This window comes from Schistocerca gregaria, chromosome 3 (genome assembly GCF_023897955.1).
Source record: "Schistocerca gregaria isolate iqSchGreg1 chromosome 3, iqSchGreg1.2, whole genome shotgun sequence".
In the NCBI taxonomy this organism is placed as follows: domain Eukaryota; kingdom Metazoa; phylum Arthropoda; class Insecta; order Orthoptera; family Acrididae; genus Schistocerca; species Schistocerca gregaria.
In genome coordinates this window covers 530,059,997-530,076,133 of record NC_064922.1, presented here as the reverse complement: position 1 = coordinate 530,076,133, position 16,137 = coordinate 530,059,997, and the positions used below count along the sequence as shown (strand labels likewise).

Sequence of the window (16,137 nt, the reverse complement as noted above, 5' to 3'; positions counted from 1 at the left end):
CTGTGAAAAACTGAGAATAACTGGACAAGAAAATTAATTTTCACTGTTACTTGGCACCTAGAAAAAAAAAACCACAACATACAAAAGATGAAGGAAAAAGTCACTATTTACTGCTTTCTGCATACTGTGTATAGCTGAGGGTAAAGAATGGAAGAGGAAGCCGCCTGGTACAATTCTGCTCAGAGCATAACTTAATCACATCTAACACTTGGTTTAAGAATCATGAAAGAAGGTTGTATACACACAAGAGGGCTGGAGATACTGGACAGTTTCAGATAAATTATATAATGGTATAAGACAGAGATTTAGGAACCACGTTTAAACTGTGAGACATTTGCAGGGGCAGATGTGGACTCTGACCACAATCTATTGGTTATGAACTGTTGATTAAAACTGAAGAAACTGTAAAAAGGTAGGAATTTAAGCTAATGGGGCCTGGATAAAGAACCAGGGGTTGTAGAGAGTTTCACAGAGAACACTGGGGAACAACTTGCAAGAACACAGGAAATAAATACAGTAGAAGAAGAATGGGTAGCTTTGAGAGATGAAATACTGAAGGCAGCAGAGGATCAAGTAGGTAAAAAGACTAGGGGTAGTAGAAATCCTTGAGTAACAGCAGAGAGACTGAATTTAATTTATGAAAGCCGAAAATATAAAAATGCAGTAAATGAAGCAGGTGAAAAGGAATACAAATGTCTCAAAAATGAGATAGACAGGAAGTGCAAAATGGCTAAGCAGGGATTGCTAGATGACAAATGTAAGGATGTTCAAACGGTTCAAATGGCTCTAAGCACTATGGGACTTAACATCTATGGTCATCAATCCCCTAGAACTTAGAACTACTTAAACCTAACTAACCTAAGGACATCGCACACAACCCAGCCATCACGAGGCAGAGAAAATCCCTGACCCCGCCGGAAATTGAACCCGGGAACCCGGGCGTGGGAAGTGAGAACGCTACCGCACGACTACAAGATGCGGACGTGTAAGGATGTAGATGCATATATCACTATGGGTAAGATAGATACTGTCTACAGGAAAATTAAAGAGACCTTTGGAGAAAAGAGAACCACCTGTACCTAAGCAAAGAAGGAAAAACAGAAAGGTGGAAAGAATATATAGAGGGTCTATACAAGGCTGATGTACTGGAGGGCAATACTGTGGAAATTGAAGAGGACGTAGATGAAGATGAAATGAGAGATATGATACTGTGGGAAGAATTTGACAGAGCACTGAAAGACCTACATTGAAACAAGGCCCCGGGAGGAGACAACATTCCGTTAGAACTACTGATAACCTTGGGAGACCCAGCCATGCCAAAACTCTACCATCTTGTCAGCAAGATGTATCAGACAGATGAAATATCCTCAGACTTCAACAAGAATGTAGTAATACCAATCCCTAGGAAAGCAGGTGTTGAAAGGCGTGAAAACTACCGAATTATCAGTCACGGCAGCAAAATACTAACACGAATTCTTTAAAGACAAATGGAATAACTGGTAGAAGCCAATCTTGGGGAAAATCAGTTTGGATTCTGTAGAAATGTTAAAGCCGCACGGCATGACTTATCATAAAAGATAGATTAAGGAAAGGCAAACCTATGTTTCTAGTGTTTGCAGACTTTTGCAAGCTTTTGACATTGGTGACTAGGATACTCTCTTTCAAATTATGAAAATGGCAGGTATAAAACACAGGTAGCACAAGGCTACTCACAATTTGTACAGAAACCAAATAGCATTTATGAGTGTCGAGGGGCACGAAAGGAAAGCAGTGGTTGAGAAGGGAGGGGGGGGGGGGGGGGGAGAGAGAGAGAGAGAGAGAGAGAGAGAGAGAGAGAGAGAGAGAGAGAGAGAGAGAGAGAGAGAGAGTTGTAGCCTATCCCCGATATTATTCAATCGGTAAATTGAGCAAGCAGTAAAGGAAACAAAATAAAAATTTGGAGTAGGAATTAAAATCCATGGAGAAGAAATAAAAACTTTGAGGTTTGTTGATGACATTGTAATTTTATCAGAGACTTGGAAGATCAGTTGAGTAGAACTGACAGTCTCTTAAAAGAAGGATATAACATGAACATCAACAGAAGCAAAACAAGGATATGGAATGTAGTCATATAAAATCAAGTGATACTGAGGGAATTAGATTAGGAAATGAGACACTTAAAGTAGTACATAAGTTTTGCTATTTGAGCAGCAAAATGATGACGGTCAAAGTAGAGAGGAGATACAATGTACATTGGCTATGGCAAGGAAAGCATTTCTGAAGTAGAGAAATTTGCTAACATCGGGTATAGATTTAAGTATCAAGAAGTCAATTCTGAAAGTATTTGTATGGAGTGTAACCATGTATGGAAATGAAACATGGACAATACATAGTTTAGAAAAGAAGAGAACAGAAGCTTTCGAAATGTGGTGCTACAGAAGAGTGCTGAAGATTAGATGGGCAGATCATGTAATTAACGAGGAGGTACTGAATACAATTGGGGAGAAGAGAAATTGGTGGCACAACTTGACTATAAGAAAGGACCGGTTGGTAGGACACATTCTGAGGCATTAAGGGATCACGAATTTAGTACTGGAGGGAAGTGTGGAGGGTGAAAATTGTAGAGAGAGACCAAGAGATGAATACACGAGGCAGATTCAGAAGGATGTAGACTGCAGTGGTTACTCCGAGATGAAGAATCTTGCACAGGATAAGGTAGCATGGAGAGCTGCATCAAGCCAGTCTCTGGACTGAAGATCACAACAACACAACATACTGTCTCATGTGTTTACAAGCCTATGTTTTCATGAGCAAATAAATGTATGTGTTCTGAAATGGTTGGATGACACTTTCCATACTCTGATGATGATGATGATGATGATGATGATGATATGTGGGGCACTCAACATTGTGGTCATCAGTGCCTGTACAAGTTCCAGATCTTTCCATTTCCAGCCTCAGCACTTCCCGAATGATGATGAGATGATAAAATCCCTGACCCAGCCGGGAATCGAACCCGAGACCCCGTGATCCAGAGGCAGCAATGCTAGCCATTAGACCACGAACTGTGGATGTTTTCATATTCTTTCAGTTCTCAGGAGAGTGAGTAATTTACTACATGACATTAGACAAGAATTTCCGCTATGAATTCTACTTTGGTCATTAATAAACTCTATTGTCATTGCTTTTTCCTACATTTTGCTACCATATTTCAAATTTTCTGTAAAAAGGATAGTCCCTCATAACCTTGATTTCACCATTCAGATACCAAACTCCACAGCAGACAGCTTTCACAACACCAGCAATTTGGGCAAAGATGTGTAAATGAAACTGATTACTCAAAACAGACAACACAACAATAAAATGCCAGGGATGCTGCAGTAGAGCCACTTTCACTTGTCGCAAGTAGTCAACTGAGAGAAGAAAGTAGATTGTATAAAAGAGCCTTTTAACACATGTATAATGAGCTCGCCTGCTGGACACATTCAGGTCACTGCGCTCGTGGACTGTCATTGGCTACAGAAGGAAAACACTCATTCCCACATGTTAGATTCCAATGCCTTTCACAGTACTTCACAGTTTTCACTTTTGTTCACCATGTTCATCAATTTTTGTTTTTTCTGGGTGATCGGAAAGGGAAGACCTCTCAAAAATGTATGTTTTGATGTATAATTTTGGTCGTAGTAAGTCAGAAATTAGCTCCATTAGCTTGTACCCAGATACCAATTTCAATTTTTGGACAAGTTTTTACTTGCTGTTACACATCTGTGATCTTTTAAGAACTGATGAAATTCATTACCACAAATTATTGTATAGACAAGTTTTTACTTGCTGTTACACATCTGTGATCTTTTAAGAACTGATGAAATTCATTACCACAAATTATTGTATAATCATTGTATTGTACATTTAATTTCCTTTACTTATATAGACTTTGTACATTGTGCTGGAGAGGGTACAATTTTTAATCATATATGCAAATTAATACATGTTTCTGCTCATATTTTGGAGTTTGTAACTTTTCGTTGATTCTGCATTTGCTTAATTTTATGTTTTTTAAGTCTGGACTGCACGAAAATGTAAAATAGGGGTTTACTGTACTGATATAGAAACAGAAACAAAAATACCTGCATTATCAATCATGTGGAACTGGAAAGCAGCAGAGGATGAAAAAGAGATGAAGACACAGTGGAAAAAATTTGGATTAGGGATAGGAAATGAGACAGGGAAATGACTAATCAGTTGCTGCAAAGAAAACTTACTAGTAGTGGGTATTTGAAAATCACAAAAGTGGATGTTATTTCTGGATCTCAAATTTGAGCAGAGTTGGATTTTAGATTGACACAGGAAAGATTTAGGGACTGCCTGATAAATGGCAGAGCTTACCCAGGAACAGTCTACATAGTGGGAGGAATAAAAGTGAAGTTGCAGAAAGTGTGGAGTGGTAAAGCAAAAGAAAGATTAAACTTGAACATATTGAAGGAGCTGGAACACAGGTTTCTTGAAAAATTGGAAAGAGGTGGAGTTGAACATGTAAATGACAAGTGAATTAAAATGAGGGAAGGACTCATGGACTCTGCCGAAGAACTACTAAGAATTCGTGTGTCCACAGGAACCAGGAACGAATTGATTATAGAAAATGTGTTTTAAAAAATAAGACCAACAATTGAAAAATGGAAAAATGAGAAAATGATGGATACAAGAAACTGAATAATGAATTGAGAAGAGAAACTGAAGAAGCAAGAGAAAGATGCATGGAAGCGGAATGTGAGGAAATGGATAAATATACAGATTGGCTAGGGATAGTTGTTGAAAGTAAAAGTAGTAAGACTGAACATGGAAATACAAAAGAGCAGACAATACAAGAACAACTGAATGTTTTGAGCAGATCAAATATCAATTGAAATCAAGCTTGAAGAGGAGAAATATCTGCAATAAAATGGAAAGAAATACAGCATCTTGGAAGCAGAGGAGGGAAGGGGTTGAAGGAGATAAAGAATCGAAAGAAATGTGGGATCGATAATTTGTCGGCAGAAGTTTTGTAGAGTTTTGGAAGCAGAGGAGAAAAGACATAGTCTACACCTATAATGTGATACAAGACAAAGGGAAATGGCCTGATGACTTCCTTGCAGCAGCAATGACACCAATGTAGAAAAAGAGAAATGCCAAAAACACAAAGAGCATCCAAGAATCAGGCTAATTTCTCGTGCAGGTAATACATTTCTGAGAGTGCTGAACAGTAGCCTCTACGCCACGTTGGATAGATGGGTTGGGGAGGAAAGGTTTGGATTTTTTTTTCTCTCAAAGAAACAAGAGATACTACTGGCCTGCTAAGAATCATAGAGAAAAATATATTTAAAAAGAAAGAGAAATGTATGCTTTTTTTTTTTTTTTTTTTTTTTTTTTTTTTAATTTGGAAAAAGCTTTCCACAGAGTGCAAAGTATCAAGTTGATAGATACTTCCAAGAGGAAACATGTAGACTTTAAGGATAGATGATTGTTACAGAAGCTATATTTACAACAGAAAGAAAGAATAAGGATTAGAAATGAAATGTCGGAAGGAAGCAGCAATGGAAGGAGCATTAGACAAGGTTGCTGCCTCTCTCTTTTATTGTTTAACTTATACCTGAAAGAAATTATTTCAAAAGGCTTAGATAGAAAGAGAGGAATGTATATTGTTGGAAAGACAAAAGGATATATAAGGTTTGCTGATGACATGGTACTAGTGGCAGAAAGTGAACGAACCATAAAGAAAATGCTAAGAGATTTGAACAAAGCTTGTGTGGAATTTGGGACAATACATTAAAAACAAAAAGTATGGTGACTGGCAAAGGAAGGAGATTGGTAAATGTTAATATAGGACAAGTTATTATTAGTTATGTAAGAGCATTTATATATCTTGGAAGTACAATCACTGAAGACTTGAGATGACATCAGGAAATGAAAATCCACATTGTTATACCAAAGGGGCATTCAACAGAAATGGAGATTATAATGTGGCAAATTAGATAAAGGTCTGAGAAAAAGACTTGGAAGCATTTTGTGGGGAGTGGGGCATACTGCTGAGCAGAAAAATGGACACTGAGATAAAAGGATGAAAAAAAAAGAAACTAGAAGCATGTGGATGTGGAGGAGAAAGGGGATGATAAGCTGGATGGAAAGAGTAAGTAAGGAATGAGTGTTCGTCTGACGAGACTGAGAGGAAGGAGGATATATAAGATGATAGATGACATAAGCGGAAGCAGAAATTACGCACACCTGAAGAGGGTGGCAGAAGACAGCAGAGCATGGAGCATTACCATGTGGAAACCTGCCTTTGGCAAAACACTGGTGATGATGATGATGATGATGATGATGATGATGATGATGATGATGATGGACAGATGCAGCCCAGAGTCATGTTTCAACTTGCATTGCAGCAGCATCTTGGCATTAAGAAAAAATTTATGTCATGAAGGAATCTAAGAATAAATCTCACTTGCCCAAGTACTCATTGCCACAGAGTAAAACTTATTGCATCACCTCATATAACCCATTTTCTCAGTTTCCGACTGACTGGAATTGCACAGCATGCAAGGGTCAATATAAATTAATAAGATGCTTTTGCTGCATATATCCTTCATGAATGGATTGTGACTAGCATCTAATTCCCACAAACTCTGCTGATGGTACCACTTTCTGTCAACTTTGGAATTGCTGGAAGTATATTAATAACATTTTGTATATCTTTTCTTACTGGGAATATGCACTGAATTATATGGTGTGCACTAACTGTCAGCTGATTCATCTCTGTCTCACTCAATCTGCTACCATATCTATAGCAACACTTGGAAATCATCACTAAAAGCTGTAAATTTATAGTAGACCAGACTCCTGAAGTTAAGACCATAGCCATCACTGTATACAACTATTGCAATACCCATGTTTATTGTTACCAAATGCGCCTAATTCTGTACTTTATATTTGGGAAATCTGAAGAAATAAAAATTCACACAAGGCCCCATAACGACATAGTGATTGCTCCAGCCTGAAATAAAACATTTGTAACCACCAAGCCAACTTCTGGTAGATCTTTTATTGATTATATTCAACAGTAGTTTGTGCTCTCAGGTATTGCAATACACATAATGGATTAGATGACAATTTCACACCCTGCAGACTCTAGTACAGCTGGTCAAGTGAACTTAACACTTCGGCAACCAAGCCCGAGTATAACTTTGGCCACAACACTGAGTTCAAAAGATCTTGCCCAAGTATAACTCAGGCAGAAATTTTCTCAATGCACAAGCCATCTATCGCTTGAACACTGAACTCATTTCATATGAAAGTATTGTATCGACATCTCACCACTTGTCACTTGACAGGTGCTGCCTTCTGTTGTCAATTTCTAAAATCATTTTGAAGAAACAGTAGTGAATGTAACAGCCGCTGTTAGAACTCGTTGAGCCATTATGTGGATACACCATTGTTGGTTTTGTGTATGTACTCCATCAGGTTCTGCAGTTTGTTGCAATTCTGCTACAAAATGTAATGCTTGTTGAGTGAGCAAGAAATTCTGGAAGTTGAAGAGGAAGAATTCAATAACTCTGGATTGGAGGGTGAAATATCCGCATTGGAAATGGTCTGAACATTCATATTCAGGTAAACTGCAGTCTGCCACAATTTTTCCATCGCTAATACTGTTACTACAGATACTGCTGCTGTAATTACAATTTAGATCTGTTATATTTTTCTTAATCTCATCTTCTTTACAGAGGAATTTCATGACCAAGCAGCATCCAACATGGGTATCCAAGATTTGTTTTGAGAAGATGAAAGAATTTACTGGCACAACATGCAGAAGAGATACAAACTACTACGGTGCTGATCGCAATATACGAGGGCTATCCACAAAGTACATTATGTTTCGGAATTAAAAATACAGTATTGGAAATTTTTTTATTATATACAGATGAAAGCCACACTTAAATACTACTTTTCTACATTTAAATTAAGGCACTTATCATAGCGATGGATGAGCTTGGAAATTCCTTCATCATAAAATTCGGCTGCCTGCGCCTTCGACCACGTGGTTACCTCTTCTTGAAGCTGTGCGTCGTCATCAAAACGCTGCATTGCCAACCACTTCTTCATTGCTGGGAATTAGTGGAAGTTGCTCGGTGCCAGGTCGGGACTGTACGGCGGATGAGGAAACAACTCCCACTTAAAAGATTCGAGAACTTCACGAGTGGCATTTGCCGTGTGGGCCCGGGCGATGTCGTGAATCAGCAAGATCTTTGAGCCCAACTTTCCCCTGTGCTTGTTTTGTATTGCTCTTCTGAGGTTGTGCAGTGTTTGGCAATACCTTTGAGAGTTTATTGTAGTGCCTCTTTCCAGGAAATCCACAAAAATCACACCTTTTCTGTCCCAAAAGTGGTAACCACGTGGTTGAAAGTGCAGGCGGCCGAATTTTACGACGAAGGAATTTCCAAGCTCATCCATTGCTACGATAAATGCATTAATTTAAATGGCAACTATGTTGAAAAGTAATATTTAAGTGTGGCTTTCATATGTATATAATAAACAAAATTCCAATACTTTATTTATTTTTAATTCCAAAATGTAATGTACTTAGTGGATAGCCCTCGTACATCTCTGAATACTACAATACTTCAGATTTTTACATACAAATGCAAAATACTTGTGAAATTGCACAGTATCCCACCTCACACTTCCTTGTTAAGGATAATTACACTTCCTGTCATCATCAATTTAAAACTTGCAAATCTATCAATTAAGTTCGTATTACGTTTTATGATGTATCACAAACTTATGTCAAAGTAACACTTCACATAATGGCCTGTTTTCCATGCCGAAATTCTTCTAAGTGGTTGAACTTCAAAGTGTTAATTGAAATGTTGTCTGATTAACAGTGTTCTTCCACATTACTCCACCAGAGAAATTTTGTTCTTAGTATGTCAATTTTGATATGATTAAATTATGTAACAATGGTTTGATGCCACTACAGCTGCTGTCAGTGACAAAATTATGAAGTTACAACAGTTTATCTACCTTGGCCCACTTCCACCCCGACTGTGGGACTTATAGCAAGTCCAGTCATTCAACTTTAAATATTTTGTATTATTTACACAGGAGAACAAATACAACACTACTTTTCCACATGAATAAACTGCCTGTAACACACTGACAATTCCTCATAACACATATTTATGGCATTCCCTGCATTATCAATACCTCTAATTAATTAAATACCCCTACAATTGTTGCCTTCATACCCAAAGTGTTTGATTCCCTTTCTGTTTTTTGAAGCTAAACTAATTACTTTATAGAAGTGCAAACAGGTTTCTGTTCATAAAAGGAGTTTGAACTTGTCATGTATGTACAGTTGTACTATATTGCCTGGTTATTCTACTTTAAGCTTTTCCTCCTCAATCTCGGCTGAAAAAAAGAACATAAAATATACATTTCCAAAATCTCTCCTGTCCAATGATACACACTCAAAAACACACCAGAATTCTATCAGAAATTTACAAATTACACTGTTATTGAACAGACCAATTTCTGTGTAATCTCACAATGCTACATAAAATTTAAATGAAGTTTCAAAATAACATTTATTACCTTCCACTCTGAAGACTGTTCTAATTTTACAACAACTTCATCTCCCTCAAGTGCTCTATTTCTCTTCTGAACACCAGATATTAAAATATCCATCTGCCCATCCTAGGGAAGGAAATAAATATTTAGCAAGCACTGAAAAGTAATCTACAACTGTAAAAAAATACCTCTAAAATAAATATACATATGAAAGCCAGGAACTACAAATGTCACTCTGAAGCTTACTTACATCAAACTTCTTTGGCATCAATGGGTAGGATTGAGATTAGGATGAAATAATAAATGCAAAATAAAAAGTTATATTTCAATTCAACAAAATCCAAAATGAACACACAAATCAGCACAGAGAAGCATTTGTTTAGCATTTTTCAAATTTTGGAAGGTACACATAAAAATTAGATTTTTCCCGAGTACTGTGACAAGTTTCTTGATAAATAATATACAGATAACTATGTCGAACAGGTATAATGGCTGGTTTGATCTAAGTAATAAATCAAATTTTCAGAACCTGTCTTGTTTTACTCTAATGTGCATCACCCAACACTTCACTGGCAAATATTGTAATTTCTATACCACAACATACGGTTCAAAGCATTTTGGAAAATTACTTCACACAATTTTCACAAACATAATAACCTGACGGAGGGAAATACCAAATACAACCCAATCCTAATGTTTCTGATTATATTTTCCATACATGACATGCCTTTGGGTGTTCACTGAAAATTAAATTATTTGTGCTCATTCTCTCTCTATCAATACCAAAACCTCACAAAATTTAGCATTATAACCATTTAACCTATAACATGGTGCAGTTTATTTACTATGTTTAGCGTTTTCAGTTGTGTAAAGTGTAATTTCAATGTTAAGAAACAAGTTTGATGCACGACACTCTATGCACATGGTTTGTATATTTGCTTATTATGTTTGATTACCTAAGAACTAGTGTCCCTTTGAGTGCTAGTCAGTTGTTTCCTGAAGATGGCCCAATAAGCTGAAAACTAGTTGGAAATGAATAAAAATCAGTAGAATAGAAACAGTGCTTGTTATTCAATATTAAATATGAAATTGTTCTTCCAAAAAGTACCAGAAGAATCCACAAATAAGTATCTAAAAATGTCACAGTTAGTTTTAAACTTCAATTGTTCATTGTTTATTTGTGGAAAATCCAGGATGGAATATAACAACATAATGAAAAGGATAGTTGCTACGTATCATACAGCGCAGAAGCTGAATTGCAGGAAGACACAACAGAAAGACTGTCGGAAAGTTAGCTTTTGGCCAACAAGGCCTTTGTCAAAAGTAGACAACACACTCACATGCACGCAAATGCAACTCACACATGCATGAGCACAGTCTCTGGCAGCTGGAGCCAGACAATCTGGTTTTGTGGGTGTGAGTGTGTGTGTTGCATTCGTGTGAGTGTGAGAGTGTGTGTAAGTTGTCTATTTTAGGCAAAGGCCTTTTTGGCCGAAACGCTAACTTTCCAACAGTCTTTTTGTTTTGTCTTTCTGCGAATTAGTACCTCCACTTTACGGTGTGTAGCAACTATACTTTTCATTATACTGTTTATTTGTGGTTTATAATAGTGATGGCATCATCGTTCTAATGGGAGGGATCTGTAGAGTGACATATAAATTTGGTGAAAAGATATGTTGCACAACGAATGACAAACAAAAGAATGATGATCACGAACACAAAAGTTTATTTTAATAATGAGTTTAGAATGGTACACTGTACAGTGATTTGTTTCTCATTTTAACATCTACCCTGGTGTGGAATGGATGAAGCATATCTGCAAGCTAGGACAATAGTTTCTTTATCACACACTGCGGCACATCCTGGTCAGTGGTTTATTCAATGTCATGGTCAGTGGTTTATTCCATGTCATGGTCAGTGGTTTATTCCATGTCATCAGATCCTGCCTTGGAGATACACCATACTCCATGGAAGAAGGACTTTGGTGACAATCACAATGATGTCACCAATACAGAGAGAGTCTTCTCTTTTGTCATAAAGTATTGTTCAAGGTATATTGATGAAGAAGGCCTCTACATTCATTGTTGGCAAGCTGAAATTTTTTAGAAAGACCTTTTCCACTTCCAGCACAAAATAAGTTGCAGAAGAAGACAAAGTCTGCATTAAAGAAGACACACACAGTTATTCAAACTCTGTGCTTGAAACATAAACGACCATAACCATAAATCAATGGAAACTGTTCATTTCCCGGGTGTTCACATGACCAGGAACGCTGACAAAGACAACTGGACAGGCACGGCAACTACAGTAAAAGATAAAGTCAGAGTAATGGATATCACAGCATGAGAAGAATAAGATTGATCAATAGCCTGGAGACTTCTCACTGAGTGTCTACAAATTAAAATGCAATCAAGGGAGGCCTGTTTAAAAAAAAAAAAAACCTTGGGCTCTGTTAATGGCTATCAACTCCTCCATAAAAACATTAATGTATCCAGTAACAAATTTTGTTCTTGATGAGTGGGAGATGTAAAAGCATATTTCATCTTACCCACAGTTTTAAACCAGTCAATATTAGTAAAAATGGTAGCTGAAAAACAAAGTACCTAACACCGAATGGTCATGGCAATAAAATTCTAGGTCCCTGAAATAGATCGGTTGTAATTTGTGGTCTGGATACAAACCAAGGAGCATATACAGGAAGCACAGTCTAAGGAAGATACCCAGAGGTGCCAGAAGAGGGCCTTGAAGTGCATTCCATCAACTAAACCTATCCGTGGACAAGAGGTAGAGTGTTGATACAACTTCTAAGCAGAAATTAATGTGCCAAGTTAGATATTTAGGAAACCGTTACACAGTGATTGCTTAAGTGAGCAAGAGTTGGTACAACCTGAACTGAAAAGGGGAGTTCCCCACTTCAGGGGGACTATGTGTAGGATTAATCTAGAAGGCATCGATGGCTAGTTTTACTCCACGATGATCGAATGGTTCCACCAATTTCAAGAATGGACATGCCATTGAGTCACAGCAACCAATCAGAATGAGCCAAGGGTCCAGTAAATATGGAGGAGAGCAGGTCAAACTGCACCCCAAGAGGTGTGGGCAAGGTAGTGAAGAACATTAAGTTTCTGCATTCAAACTAGTCTTTAGATGACCAGACTCAGCTTTTTATTGAATAGGAGTCTGAAAAATTGGGACTGTGCAATGATGTCCACACACTGTGTAACAATAAGCCATGGGAAACTGAAACCTAGGAGCTTGCATTCAGCTGAATGCTACAGACCGGGCGCTGTACCAAATGCAAAATTCACTGCCAAGCAACATGGCATGACCAAGGATCTTATGGAGATCATGAGTCTATGATGGTTGTGAGGAAGATAAACACTCAGCATAGAGCTATGAAGGATGCCATTCTCTTGGACTCGTGAGGCACTAAGTGAGATAACAACTCTAAACCGAAACAATTGGCCAACAAAAACCGATGAATAAAAAATCAGAAGGGGGCCTCAAAAGCCTCAGTTGAGGAGAGCATGAAAAGTCTGATGTTACTAAGTGGTAGTGTGTACCTTATGTAGGTAAAAACAGACTGGTGAAAGAGGTGCTGGTCTCTAGAAAAAATTTGCTCTTTCCTACCTAACCAAATGGTTGGTTGTGGATCATCCAACTGAGAAGCCACACTGATTCACATTGATAGGGGGACAAAAGGCCCTCCAATTCAAGACTCAACATAATCTTCCAGCTACCATCCTTTCATGCAGTTTGCTGAACACATTGGTGAGGATCATCAGAAAGTAGTTGTCGACAGATGTTGGGTTTTTGCATGGGTGAAACATTGGGATGATGATACTATCTCACCCTTGTGATAGGAAAACAACATCCAGCCAATACAGCCAAAGACCCTGAGGACTCTGAGTAACATTCAGATGTAGGATCATCTGATTACGAATGCCTTTATGCTAGAACTCTGGCCAAGTCCTCCAATAACAAACATATGGAAGTTTAAGTGTATTATAATATATTTTCCTGGCTGGTTAATTTCACAGTTTACAGAGAGAGTGAAACTGACAGTCTACTGTTCCTCGCAAATGCGAGAAACCTGAAAACATCAAAAGCCAACCAAAAAAATCTTCTACTCACATTTCCGGTGAATAAACATTGAAGAAGAGGGGTGATTCTCGGTCTCTTTGTGTCCTAAAGCCTGGCTCCTTCACAAGCTCCTATGCTTCATGAATAGTTTATGTAAAGTGAAAATAAAAGAATGCCGAAATTATACTTATAATGGAAGAGAGAGAGAGAGAGAGAGAGGGAGAGAGAGAGAGAGAGAGAGAGAGAGAGAGAGAGAGAGAGAGAACTCACACATACAACTACAGTCTCAGACAAATGAAACCACCCTGCAAGCAGCAGCATCAGTGCATGATGGGAGTGGCGACTGGGTGGGGGTAAGGAGGAGGCTAGCACAGGGAGGGGGGGGGGGGAGATAGTGTGGTGGGTGTGGCAGACAGTGAAGTGCTGTGGCAGACAGTGAAGTGCTGCAGGTTAGATGGAGGCCTGGGAGGAAGTAGCAGAAAAGGAGAGAAGTAAAAAGACTGAGTGTGATGGTGGAATGATGATTGTGTACTGCTGGAGTGGCATAATATTGTTGCATTCCATCCTGGATTTTCCACTGTTAGCTTCGGTTTAACAAGAAGATGGAGGACGTTAAGGCTGAGACAAGAATGGAGGCAAGTTAATAATAAGACCAAAGTTGATGAGTGCTAATGTGAGAATCAGTGATAAGCCATTGACAGTGGGATAATTAGAGACCAAGAACATGTTCATATTTCCCAAGGATGGTTATGAATCAGAGAATGATCTTTTTATTGGTTCCACACTGATCATTTATTTTAAGTGTTTTAATAAACCACAAAAACCTAAATCTAGATGACAGGGTAGAGATTTCAACTCTTCTGTTCTGAAGCCTAACTAGCATACTACATCTCATGGCAATGATGTCAGTAAGTAATGGTTTATGGACGGCTGTGTGTGACAGTTGATGGAAAACACAGGAGGGTGGAAGTGGGAAGAATAATTTTGGATGGTAACAGTAAGATCACCTCTCTAGTTACATCAAAAGGAAAATTCGCTTGAAAAGTCTGTGAAATCAGGATGGCCCTGACCTGATTCAATCTTTTCATGAGCTATTTGGAAGAGACACTGCTCAACACCAAGGAGCTCCTCACTTTTTCGAAAAGTAAAACAAAAACTGAATTTCTATCTGCAGCCCATTACCACCCAGGCCTCAAGTGTCTATTACATTTTACCACCCATGCTACAACTTCAAGAACTGAAAATATGATCGCTCCAAGATACCCTCCCTGTGTAACTCACTTTTGCCCTCCTAAACTCTGCAACAAAATTGTCAAACTGTGTGACATATCTAGATCTTCATCCCAATCCCCAAGGTTCAAAGTCCCCATCCACTCATTCACTACCAGTTACTCCTATTCTACCAAATCCTGCATCATTAAAGGCAGAGCAGCATGTGAAATCATGTGTCTTTACCAACTAACAAGAATTCATTACACGGCTTTTTACACTGCCTGACAAAAAAAGTGAAGCGCCCACATGAAATGGTTGCACATCAATGTAGCTTCATACATCATTGGTAGATACATAAATGACTGTTGTTGTGGTCTTCAGTTCAAAGACTGGTTTGATGCAGCTTTCCATGCTAGCCTATCCTGTGCAAGCCTCTTAATCCCTGCATAACTATGTATTCAGGCCTTTGTCTCCCTCTACAATTTTTACCACCCACACTCCTTGCTATTGCACACAACAGACTACTACCTTGTGACACAAACATCACTCTTACAGCTGTGTACTGTAGGTAAGCAGTAGCCCCTGCTGCTATCAACTCTACTCCAAGAGATTGTGTGGAAACATCAGGCATAGACACAACTCACACACCATTTTCATTCAAGCCTCATGCCGCTTTGCAAAATTGTGTGCAATTAAGTAGTGTGGAAACTTGTCCCTAGAAACTGTACTGAGTAATATTTTTAGTTAATAAGTAGTCATTGTTACCTGAGCATTTCAACTGTCACCTATTGCGCACCTCAGCCACAGAAACTAAACTTCCATTAACACACACTGACAATGGTGCAGGATGTGACCTATCAACTGAACCCTTCTTTTAGTCAAGCTGTGCCCTCTATTTCTTTTTTCACCCAACTTGATTCAGTACCTCCTCCTTCGATATCCCAAGCTATCTTCTGTTTGTTTGGATTACCAATTGTTCACATTTCATTGGCATACAAAGCTACAGTACAAGAAAGTATCTTAAGACTTCCTAACATTTCAATGTAAATTTGATTTTTACAAATTCCTCTATTTCAGAAACCCTTTTCTTGCCATTGCTAGTCTGTATTTTATATCTTCCCTAGTTCAACCATCAGCAAAAAGCTGCTCAAATGACAAAACTCATCTACTACTTTCAGTGTCTCATTTTCTACTCCAATTTCTTCAGGATTGCCTGATTTACTTCAACTACATTTCATTACTCTTGTTTTTCTTTTATTAATGTAA

The 16,137-nt window shown here is 38.2% G+C and overlaps 1 protein-coding gene across 1 annotated transcript in view; it reads right to left on the bottom strand.

The window, feature by feature from the left end:
- The window catches only part of LOC126355935 (DIS3-like exonuclease 2), a 192,000-nt gene that overhangs the window by 144,032 nt on the left and 31,831 nt on the right, over positions 1 to 16,137 (bottom strand). Inside the window, exon 5 of the mRNA XM_050006507.1 lies at positions 9,601 to 9,702. Within this exon, the coding sequence (XP_049862464.1) occupies positions 9,601 to 9,702 (102 nt within the window). The remainder of the gene's footprint in view (positions 1 to 9,600; positions 9,703 to 16,137) is intronic.